The sequence below is a fragment of the Ursus arctos genome, unplaced genomic scaffold, assembly GCF_023065955.2.
Source record: "Ursus arctos isolate Adak ecotype North America unplaced genomic scaffold, UrsArc2.0 scaffold_28, whole genome shotgun sequence".
Classification (NCBI taxonomy): Eukaryota; Metazoa; Chordata; class Mammalia; order Carnivora; family Ursidae; genus Ursus; species Ursus arctos.
The window spans coordinates 719,687-735,179 of NW_026622963.1; the positions used below are offsets into that span (position 1 = coordinate 719,687).

At 50.2% G+C, this 15,493-nt stretch overlaps 1 protein-coding gene across 8 annotated transcripts in view; it reads right to left on the reverse strand.

Moving 5' to 3' along the window:
- Positions 1-15,493, reverse strand: part of DAPK2 (death associated protein kinase 2) — a 116,413-nt gene that overhangs the window by 44,423 nt on the left and 56,497 nt on the right. For 7 of the 8 annotated variants that reach the window (XM_026478265.4, XM_057303844.1, XM_048222379.2 and 4 more), the window contains one exon: positions 7,574-7,795. In XM_026478265.4, coding sequence (XP_026334050.1) covers positions 7,574-7,795 — 222 coding nt within the window. The remainder of the gene's footprint in view (positions 1-7,573; positions 7,796-15,493) is intronic. The other variant, XM_057303843.1, reaches the window with a different exon arrangement.

Genomic DNA, 15,493 nt, shown 5'->3' on the forward strand with positions numbered 1-15,493 from the left:
CTCATTCCCTGCTACCTAGTTCATCCTAAACAAAGAGCACCGAAATTTCCTTTTTCTCCTTTCTTTAAAAATGTCCAGGAGCACCCACAGACCCACTAACCAATCTTAGCATCATGGAAAACAGAACCATGGGACATGACAGGGTAACACAGGAAGTACACAGTGACACCTGTGACGTTATCTCACACCAACAGCTGCTTAAGCCTCTCGCTCGGCTATCCAACAGAACCTTCTGCAGTGATGGAGATGCGGTCTATGAACATTGTCCAGTGTAGCAGCCACTAGTCACACATGGCTACTGAGCATCCGAAATATGGCTAATGCAACCCAGGAACTGAATTTTAAATCTTACTTCATTTGAAGTCACTTTAATTCAAAAACTGAAGTGGTATAAAATATTTTCCTGCAAACACAACTTTATTGTTTTGATAAGTTTGTATTTCACACTGTTACATTGGGAAGGAACTTAATGTGCTCTCAGTGTAAGATACACACTGGGTTTTGAAGATAGAATATGGAAAAAAGAATGTAAAATATCCCATTAATGATTTTTATATCGATTACATGTTAAAATGATAATATTTTGTATATACTGGATTAAATAAACTCTGATGAAAATTAGTTCACCTGTTTCTTTTTACTTCTTATTCAATGTGGCTAGTAGAAAATCTCAAATCATATATATGGTTCATATTATATTTCTATTGAACAGCACCAATACGGAGGGTATCTCCTTAGATCTAACTATTAGGTTACAGGAAACGCAAGACCTAGAGGAACAAGTTAACTAACAGCATGAGGAAGGAATAAGCCAAAACCAAGGTGTGAGATGATCAATGGGACAAACGACCTAGTTTTTCCAACAAATCAATAGCATCGAGAAAGAAGGGGAAGGAGAACTGCTATAGGAGAAATGAGACAGAAGAGACAAAAGAACCAGATGCAGTATGTGGACCTCATGTGGATGCTAATTCAAATAAAACAACCGCAAAAAGATATCTCTGGGTCCATCAGAAAACTACCACTATGGGGGGCGCCTGGGTGGCTCAATCCTTAAGCGTCTGTCTTCGGCTCAGGGCATGATCCCGGCGTTCTGGGATCGAGTCCCACATCAGGCTCCTCCGCTGGGAGCCTGCTTCTTCCTCTCCCACTCCCCCTGCTTGTGTTCCCTCTCTCGCTGGCTGTCTCTCTCTCTGTCGAATAAATAAATAAAATATTTAAAAAAAAAAAGAAAAGAAAACTACCACTATGGACTGGAGTGTAGACAGCCTCGGTGGTCCCAAGGCCCGGCTGGATAATTCTGTCAGGTGTCATAGATACATGATGGTCACATTTTTAAAAACTGTCATCAGTGAGGGATGCACACTAGGGTATTTATATGTAAAGTGACATGATGTCCGAGATTTGCTCTAAAATATTCCAGCAAACAAACAGTTGGAGTGGGGGCAGGTAGGGGAATAGGAGTTTTATATAAAACGAGTCTGGAAAAATGTTGATCACCTGAAGCTGGGTGATGGGCATATGAGGGTTCCTTACGTCATTCTTTCTACTTTTGTATATGTTTGAAATCTACCCTAATATGAAGTTCACAGTGAACTTCCACGGGGGGTGGAGGGTAGGGGGACTCCACGATCTCCCTCAGCCGCCCACCCACATTATAACCATCATCACCTGGTAGTTCCTCCATAACAGATGAGGAAACTGAGGCCCACAGGAGGGGAAGTGGCCATGCAAGTTCTCCAGCAGGGGAGCGTGCGGTCAAGGCCATGTCCAGGCCCCGGCTGCCGTCCAACCGTCTTCTCGGACTAACGTGTGACTGGAGACGAGCTGCCCTAACTCTCTCAGCAATGCCTGTCAGGGATGGGGGTCATGAGAATGTCTGTGCGCTCACCTCGTTCTGAAGAGCAAATGCGTTGGTACAATAAGGAAGGCGCTCAGCCCGCGGACGTGCGCGCCAGCGCTCCGCCTGCAGGGGCTTCCGCCATGATGTCGTTGTTCGTCACACGTGGTTAGTGTGGGCTTACGTGGTGGGAGGAGGCGCTGGGGAGGCAGTGAGGCTGGGGGAGGGCCTGGACGGAGGGAGCAAGGGAAACAGCACCAGCAAAGGCAGAGACGGTGACGTGCGCAGGGCACAGATGAGGCAGGAAGTCCCCGTGCACCGGCCGGCCTTGGAGGTGAGGGGCCCGCCTGCTGGCATGCTGGTTCTGTCACTGACTAGCACCTCACTCTCCACCTCAGTCTCTCTCATCTGTCAAATGGGGTTAAAAATATCTCCCTTTGGCAGACATGAATGTCAGAAACCTCTGTTCCTGCTGGAGTGTGAGCTTCTCAAGGGCAGGAGCCATGAATCAGGTCCTCAGCTTTATGTCTAGTGTCTACCGCAGAATAGATGCTGAGCAAATATTTAGAGAAAGTGCGGGTGGTGGTAAAGGGGTGAAGAGAGCCCGAGAATGTGCCGTCTGCTACAGCCACACTGCCCCTCTACTCACTCAGCTGGGTGCAGCCCACAGTGGCTGCCTCAGTGTTGGGGATGAAGCTGGTGCACTGTTTTTCCATGTGTCTCAAGGGTGAGGCCATCCTCTGCCCCACCCCCACCTGGGCAGGTGCTGGAAACTGGAGTCCCCTCTTAGCTGCCGAAGGAGTAACCCTGAGTCTGCACTGCAGGCCCAGGTCAAAGGGCCAGGACGGTGGTCCCAATCCTTCCGTGACATAGACCCAACCTTCCCCTGGAGGTACAGCATTAGAGTCCCAGGGCCTAGCTTTTCTTCTTGCAAAACAGGAATGAGGATGGGTGCCTGGATGGCTCAGTCGGTTAAGCATCCAACTCTTGATTTCGGCTCAGGTCATGATCTCAGGGTGGTAGGATCGAGCCCTGCTTTGGGCTCTGCGCTCAGCAGGGAGTCTGCTTTCCCTCTCCCTCTGCCTCTCTCCCTGCTCATGCCCTCGCTTTCTAAGTAAGTAAATCTTTTTTTTTTTTTAAGTTTAAAAAAAAAAAAATACAGGAATGAGGAAAAAACCCAGCCTATTGCCCCTGGGAGGGGGGAATCTTGCTGTAGAGTTGGACAAGTGCTATGAGACCAAAGTCCTGGAGGTAAATACCATGCAACATATTGTCATCAGGCGTGGCAATGGTGGAAAGGCATTTGATTCCGAGTTTACTCTAAGTTTGCCACCTGTGCAATATGCTTCCCCAAGCATTCTCTCCCTTGAGACTCACATCCCCCCAGAGGGATAGATGGAACTTCTGTCCTGATTTTTCAAATGAGAAACTGAGGCCCCAAGAGACCAAGTGACTTGCCCAAGGTCACACAGTAAGTCACAGAACCAGGTTTTAGAGCCAGATCTTCCCAGCCCCAGTCCACCATGTGTCTTTCTCAACGCACTGTCTCCACATTATAGAGCCTGAGTTGGTGCAATGAGGAAAGCTCAAAGCCACCCCAAGTAGTGGGCGGTCTTCTGACATCCCTGCTCAGCCGCATTCAATCCCTCATCATACCACGCTATTGTTACCTGTCTGTCTCTCTCCCCAGTTAGGTTATCTTTGCTTCCACAGCACCTTGTGTAACAAAGGCATTCAATAGAAGGTGGGCGGATAAAAGAACAAAGGGGAAAAAGCATTAAAACTATCAACATGATATAGAATGTTCTCTATTATATAGAAGTGATGCCTTGGCATCGGCAAGAGACCTGTCCAGAGCCCTATACAAATGTTCAAATCCACAGTGCCCCCTCTGAAACACAGGACAGTCACCTGGCCCTTGTTTTCTGTCCTTCCAGCCCCTGCTGCGTCCTGTGAGGCTGTGGCCTCAGGCACATCCTACCCTTCCTACCTTAAATAGAATGCTGCCTAAGTGTAAAAGAATCTCACGATAATCGGGATGTGTCCTGTCACCCAGAGCCACTGATGTGAAGGCCCAGGCTGGGCGGACTTTGGGAGACAGTAATCAGCCACACCACTGAAGGTGTGATCTGGGCAGGAGACCGGGTAAGACATGGTCTCCTTTGGATAAAGAAGGGAATAACCACAGGGGTCCTCAGAATCTCCCCCAGAGTCCTGGAAAGGTGGGAGGCTGATGAGCCCACTGGGGTGAATGTCCAAGTCCGGACGGACACCCAGGCTGGGGACACGCACATCAATGCTCAGGCAGCTCTCCTCGAGTTTTTGTTCATTTTCCCCCTAACACAGCTTTTCCCAAGGGTTTCTCAGCCCCAAAACCTCTTCCTTGGAGCTCCCTGTCTCCTCCCAAATGTCTCTCCTCTCACATCCCAAACCTCTTTAGCTTCAAGATGAAAAGCAAAACCTAACAGTCTGAGCCTCTTCTGCTCTCCTCTCAGCACCCCCAGGATCAGTCCCCTTCCTACTAAACTGACCTTCCTTCTTGCTGGTTGCTCTGCCTGCTAGAAATGCTTTTCTGACTCTTTCGTGAACATGTGCTGAAACGACCTGCGTAGCAGCGATTTGGGAAGGGTGCTGCCGGAGCTGCTCAGGCCCAAGAAGCCGCACTCAACTCGGTGCACTGGGAGGCACTGCTGACACCCTGGGGCGCTCTGCCAGGCCCTTCTCTCCGATGCAACCACCCGGCTCTTGCTTTCCGTTCCCTGGGTGTCCGGGAGGCCCCAGAGCCATCAGGGGCCCGGATGGAAGGCCTGTCCAACCCCCCCAGGTCTGACTTACATTTTCCAGAGCAACCTCCACATATGACATGAGTTAATCTACTGCAATTTTGAAAATATTCTTTATGCTATACAGAAGTCAACTTATATGGAAAAACTGAATCCTTCCCATCCTTGCCTTCAACAGCCCTGAACCAGAGGCAGCTGCTGCTAAGGAGGTCATGGATGGGGTAACAACAGCTAAAAAGGACTCAAACCAGGGCTGGGCATGTCCTCTGAGTATTGGTCACTTTAGCAGAAAGCAGAGCATGCCCGGCACCAGACCACAGATGCTGGGAGGGGCAGTGGGACTGGGGTAGAAACCTGCCATTGCAACTGAACAGGCAGGCACTAATACCCATGTTTCAGCACTGGGCAAACCCAGGGACCTATTAGGGCACGAAGAGGACGGGGCAGCCGAAGGTTGCTGATGAGCCCAACAGGGGTCACCAAGTCCAAACACAAAAGCGCACGAAAAGCCCTTCTCTCTCAGGAGGTCCTCCCTCTCACACTCCAGGCACATATGGTTTCGGCACGGCCTTAGCCATCCGGAGCACTCCACAGACAGGCACCCTGAGAGCAGCGAGACAGGTTGAGAGGAAAGGAGGAGTCAGAGAAACTATGAACATACAGATCTGAGCAAGCATGGTAGCTCGTGCAAGTCACACTGGGAGCACCTGTGTGACAACTGGTAGTGTGGACAGTGACAGCTCACTAGAAGAGGGCACATAACTGTGGCTGACCACGAGCGTTGCTGGGAGAAACAGGGACATCTCAAGAGCGTCCCAGACCCTAACTCCTAGGGTTCTACAAACAGGAAGAAGCAGGCGATTTCCCCAGCAATTAAAGAATAAAATTCTTTAATATAAAAATAAAAATGACAACAAAGAATCATTTTATCACTATAAACGTCAATAAATAATGAATCCTTCTTTAAAACAAATGACCCAGGGCTGGCAAGGCTGCAGGCAAATGGGAATGTTCCTGGATTGCAGGTCGTTCTGGTTAACTAACACCGTCCCGTGGGAGGGAGGACATCAAGAGCTCCGCAAATATCAGGTTGGTCATCCTCTTCCTGGGGTTTGATTCAAAAGGATCAATTCAAAAGAAAAGTGGGAGATTATGGGAAGTAAGTTGTTTTATGGCCATAAAATCTGTAATGGTTAAAAACTGGGAAATAAAAACCAAATGTCCAACAATAGGGATATACGAGTATGTAATTCAATGAAACATGATACCCTCAGTTAAAAGAAAAAACCTTTTTGTGAAATTATGCTAACTGAGGGGGAAAAGTAGAGCAAGAAATTGTACAAGTATAATGATTGTATACAAATAGATAAAGACTGAAAGGAACCACAGAAAAACATAAATAGCTATGTTTGGGTGGTAGGATTATGAATGTAATTTCGTTTCAGTTGCTGGGAAGCTTTTTAAAGCAGTGGCCTCGTCTTCCCAGTGGAGGTGGGCTTGTCACTCTGCTGGGAACCAGTGTGCCAACTGCTGACCCTGAGCCCCGGCACACCTCAGGCTGTCCACATGGCTGACCACACCTGCGGGACGCCCCCAGCCTTCCTGAGTCAGACAGTGTCTACGCCAACTAGTGCAACCGGCTGAGAAGTCCATGGGAGACACGTGGAGGACGCTGGAGAGCGAAAGGAATAGCACAGGCGAGTCTGTGCATTTAAACAGCAAGAGATGGTTAATTTAAGCATCAAATGCAAGAGTATGCAAATGCCCATCTGCTACAAAAATCTATATCCTGGTAATACAAGGGCTTAGCTTTCAAATTAGAATTATTTCAAATGCCAGGTGGTCCACCCAACCTGTGGGCAGGCTAAGGACGGCTGCCACATTTACAGATGAGAGCTGAAGCTCAAAGGAGGGAGGGACTTGCCCAAGGTCACAAGGTCAGAGAGCACCAAAACAAATGCCTCCACCCCTCTGTTATCCAGCAGGTGCATACATGCCTCTAAGGCTCAGAACGTTCCCAACACCAGTCTTGCTGCTTGACTGGACACAGCCATTGTGACTCTTGCCACAGTGCAACTCAAACTCCCTTGTCTGCCAGAGCCCCATCTCCCCATTCCATGGGCACGCCTCCAAGAGGGACACCAGGGGGCCCACCCCTGGAGTCTTAGTATCACCAGACTGTGACTAGGCCAGCATAAAACCATCCCACCTCATGCTCATAGCTGTCCACACAAGCAGTGTGGACTCAAGTCCTAGCCCCGCCTCTTCCTGGCTTTAGGGTCGATAAGGGACCTGTCTGTAAAACGCGGATAATAGGAGCCTCTGTGTGATAAGATTGTTAGGAAAATCAAGTAAGGTAATAGAAGTGCTCAGTACAGTGAATACAAAGTAACCCGTTGGTGTTAGTAGAGCACTTCCCTCAAGAGTCTTTGTGAGGACTGAGCAAGTGGCAAACATGAAGCGTGTGACAAACCTCTGGCTTACAGAAGCGCTCTCAGTAATAGCTATTATTATGATAATAAGGGCATCAAAGACACAGAGGTGGGGATTTATTTCTTTTTTCCAGGAAAGGGCTGGAGAAGGGCTTTGCTTCTCCCCTCGTCGTAGAGAAGACAGCCTCTCCTTCCCTGCTACCGCCTTCTTACACCCCGCTCCCACGTGTTCTCCAGCCAGGAAGTGACCCCCGCACCAGCCATTGCTTCCCTTTTATCCCCGGGGTCCAATGAAAGCCAGACCAAGACCCCCGCCCTCTGTCCCTGCTGGTCAGCAAACCCACCTACCTTTGACCCAGGTCGGGGGTGGGGGAGTAACCAAGGGAAACCACTCGCCTCAGACTTCATGGCCTCTGGGCTGAGCTTAGGTCTGCTGCTGCCCTCGGGGGTCTGTGGCCGGAGCTTCCACCACCCTACCTGCCCCCGCTGCCCGCGCTGGGTCCCGTGCACGCACTCACAGCTCAAGGATGAGCACCACGTCGGTGCGGTTCTCAAAGACGTCGTGCAGCGTGATGACGTTGGGGTGCAGCACCTGCCGCAGGATGCTCACCTCGCGCTCGATCTCCTCCCGGCACACGCCCCGCCGGCTGGCCCGGCTCTGCCGCTTTTTGATGAATTTGGCCGCGTACTCCAGCCCCGTGCTTTTCTCTCGGCACTTCTTCACAATGGCAAACTGGCCGCTGTGGGGACACAGACCGGCACAATCGGGGTGTTACTGTGTCCGTTCCAGGAAGCAACCCAGTTGTCAGCCCCCAGGCCACACTAATCAGAGCCATTCTGCGAGGGTAGGGCAAGTCATGCCACCAGCCAGCATCCTCACCAGCCTGTTAACCCTGGCTGAGATGAGGCAGGTCCTGGGCTTCCCTTTTGTTCATATGAATCCTTTGCCTTTACTAGGAATGAATGTTAGTATTGTCATTCCCAGTGTACAGATGTGACCACTGAGGCCCTGAAAGGTTATTGATTTATCAGGATGATACAGCCTCATCGTTCCTAAGTCTCAGTTAGAACCCGAGTCCAGTATCCACTAGATAAAATCACAGCGTCCAGAAGCTTTACACTATGTAAAGATTAAAAAGGAAAAACATGAAGATCGGATCAGCATGGTCAAAATACTAATGGTAACAGTTGTTCATTTGGGTCTGCCTTATCTGGATACAAGTACAAAGTTATCCATTTATAATTGTGATTTCTCTATATTCTCTATATTCTTATGCTTATACCTTTGCTCCCAACCTCCTCCCCAAAAATAAAATCTCAATGACCTGATCAAAGCAGGTCCTCAGTAAGGGAACAAAGAGGAGGGGGATGCACTTAAAGACAAGGCCAGAGGACATGCTGGCTGGGTGGTGGGATGCTGGTGGAGGAGGCGTGGGGGGAGGGAGCCTAACACTGTTAAGAACCACAGGTGGGAGTTCGTCATGGTGAGAAGGCTGATGGGACCACAGAGTTGTAAAGTGTTAGAAAACTGGCGCACAGGAGAGGTCAACTGACAAGTGTGAGGTCATCACAGGTTAATGGCCAAGCCAGGTGCCCAGCCCACTGTCCACAAAGCCACTAAGTAGTTACAGAAGTCAAGACTGTGCTTAGTGCCCTTCAGGTTTGAGCCTAGAAATGCTTCCATTTCTAGGGACCAATATAGCAACCATGAAATGGTGTCCATGCCAATGGCAGGTGGCCCTGAGCCAGCTTCTCTGAGTGCTCCAAGGACAGCCCACTCCACGGGGAAGGGCAGCAGCCCTTCTGTTCACCATCAGTTCAGGTGGGCAGGGTGCATGGGCAGCTCTAAGTCCCCAGAGACTGCCCAGTGGTTCCCCGCTTCTGGGGTTCTCCCACTCCTCTTCCAACATTTTCCACAAGTGCCCCATGTTTTCTCACCCACAATACCCACTGCTTAAGACAGAACTCAGAAAGTTTTCAGGTTCAGCTTAATGGCTGAATAAGGGAGCACCACACTCCACACACAGTATATACTCTCTTAGTGGCTCTGGGGTAAGAGTTACACACAACGAAATTCTCCGCATATTTGCCTCAATCTCAGAAAATAGCATCACATCTGAACCACTCCATTCCTAGAATAATCCTCAGTGAGACAGCCTTCAAAATAAACCTAAGTGGAAAAAAAAAAAAAAGTCAAGTAGAGCAAGCAAGGAAAAGATATGCCAACACTTAAATAGCATCCTATGGCAACCACCTTAGAGATGTCACCAGACACATATTCCCGTATCTCTCCATCCCCTCATCCTCCATTCACTCAGTGCTGCCTGAGTGTCTGCTCTGTGCCAAGCCCTGTGCCGGGGAATGGGGGGCAGGGACCAAAGGCACAGACAACAGGTACAGAGGGAGCTCTGGGGAAGAAGGTCCTGGGGGCTGGGTCTAGGCTGGACAGCGATGGCTTTGTGGAACCAAATTTATATTACTTTGTCTACTAACTCTAAAGTTTCAGCTATTTACACTCTGAATATTTGGCTCCTAGCTGTCTACACACCAGGGGCTGACGCAGGTGGAGTGAAGCCAGGCGTCTCAAAGCCAGAGTGAACACATTCAGCAAGATCTCTAACACAGCTTGTCCCTTGGAGCTACTTTGGGTCTCAGGGACATTGGGTCCCTTAGTGGGAGCCAGCAAACACCTGACAAAGCTTCCAGTCCCAGGCAGCTGTGAGTCTCAATGTCAGGACGGCCATGCTTTTCTTTTCTCTGACATCTCAGGGGCCTGGCATCAGCAGCCCTAAGGGCAGACAGGGCTCACTCTTTCTAGCCGACAAACCAGAGCTTAAGGATTGTAAGCATTTTGTTTAAGCTTACAGAACACAGACGTGGAGGCACAGAGCTTTTGTAAAGCAGAGAGAAATATTTCGAGTCACCTTGAGCTAGGGAAACAGAGGCATTTTTCTATATCACATGACTTAAAAATTCCTCAAAGTCTCAAAAAAGCAAAAAAGTGTTTGCATTTCCTGGTTGAGTTTTCTCCTTGTGAGAGCAGCTGTGGCAATGAGAGGTGACTGGGGATCAGTCCTAATATGCAGGCCATTTCCTCCCACCAGAGGCAGGTATTTTGAGAGTGGGTGAATAACGGAACCAAATACCAAGCAACACCACTCATCTCCCCTCTCTTCCTGGGGGAGGGGTCCTCCGCTCAACCTGCTCTGGGGAGTCCAAGGGGAGCCCAAGGAGAGCCTAGGCCACTGAAGAGTTTGCCCTTCTTGTTGGGCCGTTACTGGGAAAAGGGGACACAATGCTCCATGGGGGCCAGCCCCCAGGCCATGAGGCTTTGGGCAGCAAAAGCAGCCTTCCAGGGCAAATGGGCCTGGACTCAGGAAACTTAACGCTGTCACCTGGGGCAAGTGGCTACCTGCTCTGAGCATCGGTTTCCTCATCTGTAAAATGGGAATCATGACTCCCTACTAGGGAATCATGATGACTGGAAATATCTGCAAGCTGGCCCACGGTCAGCTCTGATGAATGACAGCTACTGTAACCGTTGCTAGTTTATTGCTCCTATGAAGGCCAAGCTAGAGACACTACGGAAGTCACGGATTTAAATGGTGTGCAATATGTGGCCAGGGAATCGGTGTCATTGCAAAAGTGCTCCTGATGATTCCAGTGCGCAGTGAGATACAGGGATACCTTTGTCCTAAGCAGTTAACCAACTCTTTTAACCCTTCGAGCAGTGGTTCTCAACTGGCTGTACGCCGGAATCACCCAGGGGATTTCAAAACTGGCTGCCTGGGTCTCACGCGCAGAGATTCCCACCTCCTGGGTCTGGGCGGGCTGCCGTCTGGGAACGGAGATATTTAAAAATCTCCCAGGTGACTGGCGAGCAGCGGGGGCTGAGAAACCGACTTACAACAGTCTTCTGGTTCTCTGCATTCTACAGAAGAACCGTACTGCTGTGACTCACTTTATTCCTCGTCCTTTTCAGTATTCACCTATTACCCTCTCCCTTAGTTCTTTGATCGGACGTTCGAGGCAAGGAGGACGGGGAGGACAGGAAGGAGGGGGAGGACTGTTGTCTCTCCCAGGACGGGTCTGGCGTTGAACTGCTCCAAATCAACACAGCAGATTATCCGAGGCTCTGCGGGCGCCAGGAGTGGAAGTTCACATCCGGGCATGCCCTGGTCACCGTATCCACAGCAAATGCAAAAATCAGAGCTCGGGTAAACAAAACACCAGAGCTGAGGCTACTCTCTCTTATGCCCTGTTGACCCGTGGATGGGCCCTCGTCTGTCCATTAGGATGCTCCAAGGCCAGGGGTTCAGGCCATGCAGGGCAGAAGTTGCCCAGCTAGGCTATGGGGACAAGGGGTAGGCAGTGAGGGCCTCTCTCGGTTAGGACAGAGCCACCCAGGGTGCCACCCAGAAAGTCACTGCCAGTACTAAATCAGAAATTATGGGAATGCTGATTCATTGACACACAGGCAAAGCGTGCATATTGCAATCCTCCTGCTCCGTGCTCCCCCCACCATTGCAAACAGTCAATACCCAACCCATGGTCTAATGCAGCAAAGGGCAGGCAGTCAGGCTGACCAATTCCTGGTCCTGCTCCTGCCATCAGAGCCTCACGGGCTGGGCAAGGCAAGGCACTGCCTTCTTGGTTTGTGTTTCTCCACCTGCCACCTGAGATCTCACCTCAGAAAGCTTCTGTCAGAAAGCTCCAAAGAGCCCATGACAAACTGAATGAAAGTAAAGGCTTTCCCTTCATTCTCCATGTGGGTTCCAGTCAGAGCCCTACCCTGACCCGGGGCAGCCTGTTCAACTCCCTGGGTTTCAATTTCCTCCCTTGTCAAGCGGGGGTGAGAAACCCTGGCCTGGCCATGTCACAGGAGAAATTACATAAATGATGCCTGAGAAAGGGCTTTACCATCTAGCACTGTAGAAGGGCAGGAGGCATGGGGTGGGGTGTGTGTGTGTGTGTGTGTGTGTGTGTGTGTGTGTGTGTAACTCTGAACCCTGGGGCTGGCTTGCAGAAGTCACGCAGCATGGTTTAGTGAGGGACAGGCAATCCACCAGACACCAACTACCCTCCGTATTTCTGCCAGCACACTCTCCTGCAATTAAGTCAGGAACACACCCCTCTTCCCAGGCAGAGGCCTCAGCTCCTCACTCACTCAGCACCCCAGGAAGATGGAGCAGCCTGCATAAAGAGTGAGACAGATGGGCCTCGTTCAGGAACTCAGCAGGGCCCAGGGTGGCGCCCCACGAGGCTGTCCTATTGTCTGCCCAGGAATCAGATGAAAGGGCATAAACCTAGAACAGTTTCTCAGTGCCAGAAACAGTGTTATCTCTCCAACACCAGCTCCTGAACTTCATGGAAGAGCCTGGCCCGATCACCCGCAAATTCTTCACTGCCAGAGAATAGCCTGAACGTGACTCAGATCTCACCCTGTTTAGATTGTGTAGAGCAACGTGGACCCTACATTTATATCCAGCTTTTCTCTTTATAAGCTCATTTTATATTTATTCTCTCTTTAATATTTGCAGGTATCCTTCGTAGTTCCATTTCACAGAAAAGAAAACAGAGGCTTAGGGAAGTGACTGAGCCCTGAGAGCGGGGCTAGGACGTGAACGCACATTCACTGATTCGAGCTTCAGTAGGGTACTAAGCAGTGGGGAGAGGGGCCCCCGCCGGAAGAGAGGACTATTTTATCACTGATATTATTTAGAATTGCACATGGACAATGAACATAAAAAGCAGGTTTGTTTTTATTTGATTTTATCGTTGGTGTTCATTTTCTTTTTTTTTTTTTTTTTTTTAAAGATTTTATTTATTTGACAGAGATAGAGACAGCCAGCGAGAGAGGGAACACAAGCAGGGGGAGTGGGAGAGGAAGAAGCAGGCTCATAGCAGAGGAGCCTGATGTGGGGCTCGATCCCGTAACGCCAGGATCACGCCCTGAGCCGAAGGCAGGCGCTTAACCGCTGTGCCACCCAGGCGCCCCTGGTGTTCATTTTCAAAAGAAAATGCACCCATCAGGGCCTGCATCCAGGAGACAAATCCTCAGCCCACCCACCCCTACCTTCCATGGTAAGCAGCCGCCAACCAGACTTGCTCTGGCAACTACCAGGGGTGCGCTGCTAAAGGTGTTTTGCAAGGTCTAGGAATAGAGCGGACCTAACTCATTTCCTTTCTCAGTCAACTTTAAAGCGTCCATGAGTTTAGTAACCTGACCCAAAGTCACCAGCTTATTAAGGTAGAGAGGAGGCAGGGCTGCATAGAATGCAAACCCAGGGATGGAGATGCCATGTGCGTGGAGTGGTAGCAAATGGGAAGTGTTCCAAGGCACAGGGATGTGGAGACCAGGTTCCTCCTCCTGTTTCCCCCAAGCAGTCACTGTAGTTCCTCTTCCCACACTGGAGAACAATGAGCCATGATTCCTCTGGAATTACCCTGCAAGGTTTCAGGGCCATGGGGCAGGGATAATGCTTAGATGCTTCCAGTTAAGGCCACCCCAAGTGCAGCCCGGCAGGTGGGAGGAATGGGCACTTCAGCTAAGGCACGGGCCACGGGGCCTCTGGGTGGCTCAGTCGGTTAAGCGTCTGACTCTTGATTTTGGCTCAGGTCATGATCTCAGGGTCATGAGATTAAGCCCCACGTTAGACACTGCGCTCAGCACAGACTCGGCTTGCGGAGTCTGCTTGAGATTCCCTCTCTCCCTCTGCCCCTCCCCCAGCACATGCGTATGCTCTCTCTAAATAAATAAATAAATAAATAAATAAACTCTAAAAAAAAAAAAAAGGCATGGGCCAGGAGCAGTTCAAATCTGTAGTGTGTAGGAACCAGATCAGCCTGATCCCAGAGGACTCACACCCCGATCCCATGGCAACAGCCTGTCTGGCGATGGTGTCGTGGAGCCCCCTCCTCACCCCTCTGCCCGGCCACCTTTGACTGTGGGGCCTCTGTGGCTGCCCCTGCCTCTCATCTCCCTCCCATTACCAATACAGCCAACCCCTAGGCAGGCCACTCCTAATTCCCATGAACAAGATCCTTCTCCTCACTGCCTTAGCACTCAACCCGTTCTTAGCTCCTCTGCCCTAGCCCAGGATTTAGAGTCCAAAGACCTAGGTTCTACTTCCAGTTCTACCTTCAGTAAATCAGTAAATCAGTAAATTCCTTGCGTGTAATATAGACATAAGAAAGTCCCAGTCTCACCAGATTGTAATGAGAATGAAATGAGGCCGTGTATGAAAGAAAGCACTATGTGAAGTCTAACTTCTCCATGGAAGTCAATTATCTACTAGATTGCCACATCCGGGTCCTGGCCCCCATTTTGCAATCCCAGCATATTCTTGAACCCGATTCAGCCCCAGGGAGCTGCATCCTCAGACCCCAGCTTAAAAATAGACAGTGCTGGGGAGGACCATGGCAGAGGAAAAGCAGGGTTCCCATGTGATGCCAGCATCCAGGAAGACAGAGGACCCTTGGGACACAGTTACTCAAGGACAGGGTAAAAAAGCCAGATAGCCAGGAAGCCAAAATAGGGCGAAGAAATACAAAGTTACCAGAAATCAGAGCAGGAAGCAGGTCAGAATTCCAGGCCACAGAGATAGGGGAAAGGAGCAAAAATTTACCGAAAGCCAGGTGGGCAGCTCGTCAGGAGCTAGGTGGGCAAGCAAGGGGGGCAAGGCACACAGGGGCAGCATCCAAGCCAGCCTGAGGCGAGCGGGGACTCGGGAGCAGACAGAAACATCAGCACCAGACCTGCAAACACAAGAGTGCCCAGAGCCATTCAAACGGCCTTTCCTCCCAGCTAGTGAGCCAAGCCTGCTGGCCGATGGACCCGTTTCTCCTCTCTGACCATGTTGCCAATGCCTTCGTGGTCTTCTGACATCGGTGCTTAAATTTGTTTGAGGTGAGGAACCCTCTCTCCAATACATCTTGCACAGAAGCCCAACATGTAAAAAAGATAAAAAGCAGTGCTTCTTTTAGGGGGAGGGGCACTGGGAACCCACCGACTCAGAGCCTAACAGGCTTCATAGAACCCCTGAGGGCTCCAGGAAACACAATTTGAGAAGTACACTGTACAACGTGGCAACATGCCCTTTGCTGATCCCCAAACAGTTCCAAGCTGTAAGTGGGAAAAAGAGAGAGAGAGAGATGCCGAAAACACCGATGCTTCTCAAAATTATGATCTAGTCTTTCAAGACGTCACCCCAACCAAGCCACGCTCAGGGTCAACAGTAAGGAATAGATAGAGGATAAGAGTCAGGGACCACAAGTCAGGGAGCTGAGCCCTGACCTACCAATGGCCCCTGTGCACAGACTCACAGGTGTCCGCTCAAGCTGGCCTATGCAGCTGCACTCCCAGGTTAGTTCACTTGATTCCCTGCAGACTAACTTCCTTCCTCTGGCCTTCTAAAAAAACTCCTAAAGCACGGAAA